Source organism: Plutella xylostella, chromosome 22, assembly GCF_932276165.1.
Source record: "Plutella xylostella chromosome 22, ilPluXylo3.1, whole genome shotgun sequence".
Lineage (NCBI taxonomy): Eukaryota > Metazoa > Arthropoda > Insecta > Lepidoptera > Plutellidae > Plutella > Plutella xylostella.
The window spans coordinates 5,736,702-5,747,128 of record NC_064002.1 but is presented as its reverse complement, the minus strand read 5'-3'; the positions used below and the strand labels follow the sequence as shown (position 1 = coordinate 5,747,128).

The 10,427-nt window shown below is 36.8% G+C and overlaps 1 protein-coding gene across 1 annotated transcript; it reads left to right on the top strand.

Moving 5' to 3' along the window:
* The first annotated feature begins 6,793 nt into the window (after window positions 1-6,793).
* Window positions 6,794-8,354, top strand: LOC105383049 (UDP-N-acetylglucosamine 1-carboxyvinyltransferase 2). The gene has a single exon (XM_011553063.3). It carries the CDS (start codon window positions 6,887-6,889, stop codon window positions 8,177-8,179), a length of 1,293 nt encoding a protein of 430 aa, XP_011551365.2. The 5' UTR covers window positions 6,794-6,886; the 3' UTR covers window positions 8,180-8,354.
* The last annotated feature ends 2,073 nt before the right edge of the window (window positions 8,355-10,427 follow it).

The following is a 10,427-nucleotide window of genomic DNA, read 5'->3' as shown; positions in this document are numbered from 1 at the left end:
TGAGTAGGTATAATAAGCGGAGATGTTTTTATTTACTTAATTTCATTGATCCTTTTGTTTTATCGTTATTTCATTTGAATTTAATTGACTTATGCATTCAACAGTTCTGCTCCATTGGATTACTAATAAACAACGTACTACACTAATTTATTACTTACTTAAATTAATTTTAAAAGAGTATACTACGTGCGTAGGTATTTATAAAATATTAGATAGTGAATAATTGTTAGAATAGTGTGAAATCACCCCATGTTAGCCATTAGACAGATTCATACTGTGGCAATAAATAACCCTGAAACGAAAGTGAGCAATTGCGCCACTAAATCATGATTGCTATTGCTTATTGGTATCGCCATTCGCCTTACAGAAGTGAATCACACGCATTCATGGCAATGGCGGCTTCTGATTAAATTACAACAGAAATTGAGTTTAGCTGAACTGAGATGAACTCAAGCCCAAATCTGCTATAAGTATCTACTTAATCATGATAACAAAACCTGTAACCCTGCAATGCTTATGGGTCGATTACACTTAACGAGTACAGTGGCGAGTTAGTGTCCTCGGCCGCGCACTCGATCACTTGCTAGAGTTGCTAGCCGTTCATTGGTCAAGGATCGGCCGAGAATACTGTCTCACCATTGTACTCGTTAGGTGTAATCGACCCATTGGATTAACGAGAAGATGTGTCACATGTACACAAAAACAAGTAAAAAACTGTCCGCATCAATTTGCGTACTGTCAAACCGTTCAACTAACGACAACCATTGGACCAATGAATAAAGTCACAAATCTTCTAATCGAACTACCTAATTCAAAATAAGATCTCAGTGGTAGGAGAGGGGTGTTATTATGACAATGGGCGTTTTGGGACCTATGTCCAATAAAGATGAGTCATACATCGTTGGATAGCTCTTTTTAAGTGAGCAAAAAAATATTATGACGACAAATCCGTATAAGTTGTCCATTTTGAAATATATTCGTCGGAAGGAAGTATTTTTCTCTCCTGATGACAGTTAGGGCGTAATACACGTAAACACGTATTATTAAAATGGGAGAAATTACTTTCAACTGGTTTTATTTACGGAGATAATAAACAAATATAGTATTATAATGAATGATGATCATTTTATTATAAAAATTAAAAATGAATATAAAAAATAACAAAAACATTAAAATTACAGAAATAAAATATAAAAACTTTCAAGGTACGATTATTCTAATTGGACAGTAAATCAGGACTAGCGCTTCCGTTATTCATATTCTGCAAAAAAATACCTTTTCAACGACGTATCACTCATTACTATTGGTGATGGTCCCAGCTTCCATATATTTGTGCCCATCATCATAACGTCAACGTTTCTTTTGCACTGACACTCCATCTCCATTAAAATGTCGTTGCATGATGACGCATTATTGGGTTATACTTACCATGATGATGTAGAAAAGTGCATTCACTGCCAATTTCAGAACTACCTATTTGTTTGGACCAAACAGTAGGTACCTACTCGAAGAGGCTCCTTTCGTGCCCTTAAAGTGCTATCTCTGTACATAAAACTACTTACATAATTATTCTATACACTCTTAGGCTCAACTAAACTAAACTAATCAGCAGCTATTAATTACTCATTATCATTTGTCAGGTACTTAGATATTTCGCTTCCTTTTCAACCAGTTTAGAACCTCTACCCTTTGAGGTAATTGTCCTTAATTATAAATACATAGCTTAGTTATGTTAATGTAGACATATTCCAAACAGGTACTTTCGGTCTTTTATAAATTCTTCTATTTAAAGGTTATTCCTATCTGGTTTCCTAAGGATAGGCCGTGTCTATATTGTCCATTTATTATATAATAAATTAATAACTAAGCACCTACCGATATCATTTAAATTAGCATAAAAAGAGTATATAAGTTCAGGGTTGAAATAATTAATGATTCCAAATGTCATCTTCCTGGTTGCAGTGGAATTTTCTTATCAATTAATGAAATGACGTTGTAGTTGGATTGGAGCCCTATACAGCAATGCACAGATTAAGGCCCATTCAAATCACAAAAGCTGTGGGCAGCGGTGTAAACCATACCATTCGTCATCGTAAGAAACGCAACGAACGCATCGCATTCAGTATTCTTTGTATAGAAATTCACACAAGTGCGTCCTCTTCATCAGCATTGCCGACTCCGATTAATATGTTGATTATTAATAATTATGATTGTTAATGTATTTAATTTGTAAGTACTTACAGTGAGGTATACGTAAGTACTAACCTTTGTTCAAAAAGTGAAACTTTAATATCTTTCTAACAGACATCATGCCTATTCTATTCCTTTTAAGGCGTAATGTTGTCTTCGGATGCATGTAGAAATATCGCAGAGAAAAACATGGTGATCTATTGATCATGAACCTTTTTTAGACGACACATTCATAAGTGTCAAAAATGTTGACAAGTATGGTAAGGTCTTAATTTAACTGTCAACAATAATGAAGAAATGTTGAATCTTTCGTTTTAATAGTCGGGTAAAAATTGAGTAGAATTTATCACACTCATATACTTACCAAAGAAAAATGCGATTACCTAACGTATTTTTACTAATAATAAAAAATTATTTTTTTTTTGTTTTTATTTGTATAATTATGTTTAGCTTGGTGTTGTTTTAGGCTACCGTACAGTACACTCCGTACAGGTACCTACGTACCATAAAAAGTTAATCGCAGGTTTTAACACGGTACCTAGGTCCCTAATAAGGACGTCTAGCCATATACTTACAAAAAAAGTCTATGGACCGTCGACACCCCGACCCCTGGGCAGAGGCTGACAGGATGATAAACCCTAAACCAGCTCAAATATTTGTCACCGAAATGCTAAGAAGAAGACCTACCTACTCATAAAAAAACGACATACCTACATGATCAATGAATATCATAATGACAATGACCCATAAAACCAGTTTACTGGTCTGTCTGTGGATTCAGACTTTACACTTATAATTCACTTTTTAGTGCCATTTTAAGATACTAAAAGTGATTTATTTAAGTACTTACCTATACATATGTATCACATACCTATATATATATTATAAGCATAAAGTAACATATTATCAGACATGTAAAAACAATGTCCACCAACCCGCACTTGGCCTGCGTCCACCAACCCGCACTTGGCCAGCGTGGTGGACTAGGCCTAAACCCTTCCTTCACTGGAAGGAGACCCGTGCCCCAGCAGTGGGGATGTAATGGGTCGTGATGATGTAAAAACAATAATTATTACCTACATAAAAAATATTACTTACCTACTGTTAAATTATTATTTAAACGATTTGGCAAGACACCCATGGAAGTGATAAGGTAACAGACTTTACATACCTACACGTCAAACTAAAATATTATATTATTGATTATATACCTACCTACTTAAATAATATCTACGGTTCTACCTTTTTTGGCATAAGATTTTTTTGCCTAATCTCGTATTGCATAGTAACGTTTGGTCAAAGTCTCGTTACGCCGAAAATCGTATGGCATAAATCTCGTTTAGTAAAAAGTTATTTCGCATAACATTGTTTAGCCTAATAATGGTATGGCCAAATCTTGAATAGCCTAATAATGCTATGGCATAGGTTTATACAAAGTAACAATATTCGTTTGGCTTTAACTTTGACGGAGCGTCTCCCTACATAGCGCAAACTGGTGCCTTGTATTGTTTCCGCTGTTTGGAAAACGCTCCGCTCCGCTTCGCTGCGCTCCGCTTTGGTTTTGATGAACATGTGCACCTAACACGCTCCTCCTCGCTTTGCTCGTCGTCGCACCTATTTTTAGGTTTCGATCTCATGGGGTTTGTAATAATTATATTGGTCGTTATCTTTCGATTTTTTGATCATACAATATCGTGATTTTCGGGATGTAGGAGAAAAATACCACAATTTGTACATTTACTACATACTTAATATATTATTTATTAAGATAACATTAGGAGAAACAAGATTATACATAGGTATAGACGAACATAAATTTGAGCAAACGAAACTTAGGTGTTTAAAGATTGTGCCTAAAGAGTTTTAGACGAAACGAGCCTTATGCCACATAAGTCTTGGCAAAGTGATGGTTCGGCCAAAAAAGTTTAGACCATACGAGTTATGCGAAATGAGTTTTGGTCAATAAAGATTATGCCAGATGAGCGGAACCCAATATCTACGCTTCAATTATTTGTAGGTCAGGGACTTTATGGCTGGTTTACACAGTGCGAGCTAGCTTGCGAAGTCAGCCTTCCGAGTATGTAGCTACACAGCAGTAACTCGCACTGTTTGGACGTAACTTACGAGTAAAGAGTGGTTTATCTCATTCGTATCCGAGTTAGGTAGGTACTTCAACATTTTTTGTTTTCACTCGCCTGCTCTTCTGGCAGCAAATCGCACATGACAGCTACTTGCGTCGATTGGACGCGTTCGGCTATAGCTCGCAACTTCCAGCCATAGAACAACGCGGACTCGGGTGTTCCCTCGGGAAGCGTCATAGCGATCTTTCTTGATACAAAAAAGTCTGCCAATTTTTGCGGGGGGAAATTTTACCGTTTACCATGACTATGCCTCATGGGACATGTCATTATGAGTTTTAATTCCCAGCAATAAGGGTAACGTGAAGTGACATTTAATAATGAACACAGTGTCTTCATTTTTCTTGCCAATGGATGTAATAATTATAGATAAGTTTTATCGATGAATTCGAGAACATGGGTTAGAAATACTAATTTCAAATTAATTAGGTATTGTTAAATTTAATTAGGAATGATTAATAAACGAAGTCACCCGCTTTTCGCTGTACATTTATACTCACGTGATAGGTCGCGAGCCGTATCGCCGTTTTTGAATGAGTACAATGCACTGAAGTTTTCGAGTAAGTGGGCAACCCGACGGTCAGATGCTTTCAAGCCGCCCCTTCGGGCGGTCTCTGACTAGGTGCCAAAGCAGCAACCGGGACCCACGGCTTAACCTCCCGTCCGAAGCACGGAAGCGTCCAGAAAAGAACCATTTGAAATCGGTAACTCATGCTGTACCTACCAATGACTGACCGTGTCAGTTGTTGCTTAACCTCAGTGATCAGTTACGATTACTGAAGCCAATTCGACTACGGACGCTTCCCAACTATGACCTTTTTTGTCGATTAATACATATCTACATACCGGTACATCACTATTGCATTTTTTTGACATTGGTTGCTAGGAAACAGCTAATAACAATAAACCATGACCAAATCTGTGATCAAATCCGGAATCCGGATATTCTATGAATTAAAGCTGTCATTTTAGTATGTAAACAAATCATTTTCTATGAAACGAACGCTTTGCCTAGATTGAGTCTAGTGAAAATTGAGATTGCAACTAGTTTTTATAAATCGGTGGGCCTTTTTGGCCTACCACCCCGCCAGAGGGGAACGTCTGCCTATTTCGTCTCCAGACCATTCATACTCAATGCTTCCAGCCATAGAACGATCACCTTTTTTTAATTAAACATTACATTATCATTTTATCTCCACATCGTGACTCGACTTGGACTGGACAGTAGCTAGGTGTCATGTAGACGGCAATGGTGAATGGTGAGTCGAGATGAGGGCCAATGGTGTACAGGATTTCAGGCAGCAGCACGCACTGTGTAAACGAACCTTTAGGCTCTGTACGGTTCTTGATGCATTTTCAGTAGTAATAGTGAATGTATAGTTTAGGTTAGCTGTAACATATTTCTGATACCACTTATCATGTATACAATTAGGTAGGTACATAACTAATACGGCCTATTATTATGTTATTATCTTTAATGTAATGAGTGGTGACATTGGTAATGTGGGGTCAATACAAAACCGGTCTGTCTGTCTGTATGATAGAGTTACTGTTCATTAATAACTATTATCCCTTACAACAGTTACGACCTATCCTATGAGATGGTAGATAGGTACTTGGCAGATACTTACTTTGTATATTTTACTTAAGAAAAGTTTTCAAAAAAAGATACTTACATATTCTTTAACTAGTCTGGTAAGTAGGTATCTATCTATTATTATTTATGAATACTTACCTCATTCTCCTTGAGGTTTGGTATTCGGTTCGTCTAATTGTTTATGCTTTTACTTTAATCGCATTAGATCTGCAAACGTGACTTCGTGTTCGGTGGGTATTCAGAATGACAGTTTTTAAGTTTATCCGTTTGCAGTGCGCGTTTTTTAGGGTTCCGTGCCTGAAGGCTTTTAGGATCACTTTTTTGTGAATGTGCCTATCGAAAAGAATTTCAAGGTCCCTTAATTGTAGCTGTGACCGTATGAACCTTCTATGTTAACATGAGAAAAAAAGATGCTTACAGCCATTTATGTGGCAAAGAACGCCTATTTTACTGCTCCTATATTACTTATAATACACTCGTTATTCTATGCTTATACTGAATTGATTTTCATAAAATATTTGTCAAATTTTGTGTTAAGTACGTACGTAAGTATTTGAAATTTTGAATGCACATTTAGGAGAAAATCAACCTCAAATCTAGTAGGTAATTGCCATGTAAAAAACCACAAATTTATGTTTGCTGGTCGCTGGCTAAAATATTTATACACTTTTTTTTATAATCTCATTTATTTTATTCTACAGACACTTAATGGTACCACAGAATAATGACTAATGGTACGGAACCCTTTGAGCGGGAGTCCGACCTGCAGTTGCCCGTTTTTTTCAATACAAACTCCGTGATAAATTAGCACATAAATTAGTGACATTTGCATCAAGACCGGTAAGACTTGATTACTTATAAATATAGGATATGGACAGTTTAAAATCTCATTTTATTCGAGAAGGACGGGGAATCATCATTGAAGGGACCTCTCAAATAAAGTTGTTTTTTAATCCGCATAATGGAAGAAATTGTCGTGGTCGGTGGTAATAAATTAAAGGGAAGTGTGAAAATTGAAGGTGCAAAAAATTCTGCGTTGCCAATTTTAGCTGCAAGCCTGCTGGCCGATGATGGTGTAACAACATTATATAATGTTCCTGATCTGTCCGATGTCATCGTAATGAATCAAGTTATGGAGGGGTTAAATGCTAAAGTAAGTTTTGACAAAGTCAACAATACAGTTTTAGTGGATGCTACACTCCCGCTTTCAAGTCACGCGCCGGATCAATATGTGAGTAAAATGCGAGCATCGATCTGTTTCATGGGAGTGCTGTTGGCTCGCACCGGCAAGGCTAAGCTAAGCGTGCCCGGAGGATGCGCTATCGGCAAACGCCCTATAGACCAACATTTAAAAGCCTTTAAAGCACTCGGAGCTGAAATACTATATGACGACGGATATATCGAAATTACAGGGAATGAACTTATTGGAAATATTATTAACCTGGACTTTCCTAGTGTAGGTGCCACTCAGAATATAATGATGGCAGCTGTTAAAGCAAAAGGAACAACATTTATACATAACGCTGCACAAGAACCTGAAATAGTTGACTTAGCCAAATTTCTCAATAAGATGGGAGCACAGATTTATAAATATGGAACAGAATGTATCCAAATTATCGGCGTAGATAACCTGAAGGCGGTCTCCTACACTATTATGGAAGATCGAATCGAAGCTGGAACTTTCATGATCGCTGCTGCCATGACAAAAGGAAACGTTTTGATAGAGAATGCAAGATTCGATAATAACTTACCCCTAATTTACAAGCTGATTAAAATGGGAGCAAGAATAGTTAATGAAAAAAATGGCATACGAGTCACGGGACCAGAGGTGCTCAAATCCACAAACATAACCACAATGCCGTATCCAGGTTTTCCAACTGATTTGCAAGCCCCGATTACCGCTATATTGAGTGTGAGTCAAGGTACAGGGATTGTGACTGAGACTATATTCGAAGATCGCTTCCAACATCTTGAAGAGATGCTAAAAATGGAAGCAAGTGTGAGATGGAAAGGAAATGCTGCAATAATTGAAGGAGTCGACAAACTTCAAGGAGCAGTAGTGTATGCAACAGACTTGCGCGCGGCCGCTGCTCTGGTTTTGGCCGGACTGACGGCTAATGGTACTACGCGAGTGCGGAATCTGAAATATTTAGACCGCGGATATTACAAATTCCACCAAAAACTACAGAACTTGGGAGCGAAAGTCGCTCGGAAAAAGTATTTAGAATCAAAGCTCTACTCTGGTGGTCAGTGATTTTTTTTATACTTCATTAATTTATTATCATAAGTACCTAGGTAGTAATTATCTAGTTAGATAGGTAGTATGTATACAGGTTGTTGCAAAAGTGAAATTAACGCGTTACTTAGTAATGTATGAATTTACTAACTACTTACCTAATTATTTATTAAATTGATAAACTTGCATAATATTCATGTTGTTTTTAATTTCCTCTTAAAATATTTTATCATGTCTAGAATAGTCTAGATTCGATCAACATCGTTTTTTCAATTTCATTAACCGAACCTACATTATTATTATTAGGTATTAAATACTTTATTGCACAATAATATAAATATGTACATAGGCGAACTTAATGCTAACAGCATTCTCTTCCAGTTAACCTTGGGTGTTGTGGAGAAAGTTATAGGTAGTTAGTGCGATAGACAGAGAGAAAAAAGATAATTTGGGTTCAACTTTGTCGAGCGTGTCACACTTCTAATACATTCACCATAAAACCAATCTATGATCTTACTTATAAATACTTAGTTATTTTTTATTGTGTTAAGGGCTGATTTTTCAATAGTCAGACAAATGTTATCTGAGGAATAAATCTGATGCTGTCGCATGTCAATGTTTGTATTAGACAGTGACAGCAATAATTTTATTCCTCATATAACATTTATCTGACCATTGTAAAATCAGCCCTAAAAACTATCAACTGTTATATTTGTTAGGTAAGTACCTACAGTTCCCCAAAATTGATAATGCGCATAGAAATCTTCGCCATTGTTCGGCAGCGGTCGTATTTCCGAGCGCCAAAAAACGATATATGTATTTAGAGTGGTTAAGTGCTTTTTCTTCATGCATTTTTTTTAAATTTATGTGTTTTGTGCTAAAAGAGATATTGATTTATCAGTAACGACATTTGAGTCGATAATTCATAATATTGTCATAATATTAAAATTTACTTCGAAAATGTTACAGTACTTTTCAAATGTCTTACTCAAGCTGGTGTTAATATGGATGAAATAAGGTTTGAATAACACAAGGTTTATATTAAAAGAAGAAATATGGATTTCAAACACAGGTTTACATTAAAATCTCATTTTTAAAGTATTTACAGCGCTGATCATTCACAATAATATTACAATTACAAACTTGGTCTTTTGGGTGTGGCTTTATTGGCAAAGTGAAGTCTATCAATGTGACGTATATTTTATTCTTAAATGTGCCTCATAATATGGCGTCGTCAAAAATAATGAAAGTTGAAATTAAATTCACATTTGAAAAAAAATAACAGGAACGATGTGTAATTGCAGCTCTTTATAATTCCACAAAAGTAATATCGATCTTGACCTTGAAACCTTTGACTGATCGGTGACAGCCACCAACCGCCCAAATTGTTTTCGATTATGTGTCACATGATATTGACTACTATTTCTTTCGAACAAGGATCAAAATGCAAGTGCTCTTACGATTCAATGATTCGGGTGTTTCCGGGAATACGACAGTTTGCGAAGATTTGCATGTGCATTATTAATATGGGAGAACTGTACCTATACACTATCTTATCTATTTGACACTTTGGCACAGTCACGTTACACCTACCAGCGACCGGGACCAAGGCAGCGACAGCTGAGGCGGCTATAAGGCGCAAGCCCTAGGACCAGGCTACATGTTTGTGCCTTTCGGCGTAGAGACGCTGCCGCTGGGTCAAAGGATAAGCCTCGCCATTCAGCGGGGTAATGCGGCCAGCCTCTTGGGAACCTTGCCAAACGACGGCGGTGATCTATATTTTTTTTATCTATTAAGATAGGTAAGTTTAGCTAAGTAGGTACCTACCTACTATTTTATTTTATTTTAGGTTAATTAGATCACATTTTAATTGAATCACTGTATTATTTAATAAATGAATCCTTTTTTAAACGAGATGTCGAAAACATTGAGTATGAATGAATGGTCTGGAGACGAAATAGGCAGACGTTCCCCTAGGCAGTTCGATGCAGGCATAAGGCAGACTTTTTTGTATCAAGAAAGATCGCTATGACGCTTCCCGAGGGTACACCCGAGTCCGCGTTGTTCTATGGTCCAAAAGCTCTCCATCTTAGATGTATACGTTCCTTGGTCTCCACTATTATAAACATCGCAATGACGCCATCTATGTAATTCGTCAGAAAACTCCCCTTACTAGTGCTTCTTCTGAGGTTTTACAACTGAACGGAGCTTCATTTTCAATGTCAATGAACTGTCAATGTCAAGTCAAATGTCATTTTCTGTGTCA

What these genes read in the sequence shown, in the direction of transcription:
- LOC105383049 (XM_011553063.3), top strand. Translation starts at nt 6,887, where the DNA reads ATGGAAGAAATTGTCGTGGTCGGTGGTAATAAATTAAAGGGAAGTGTG.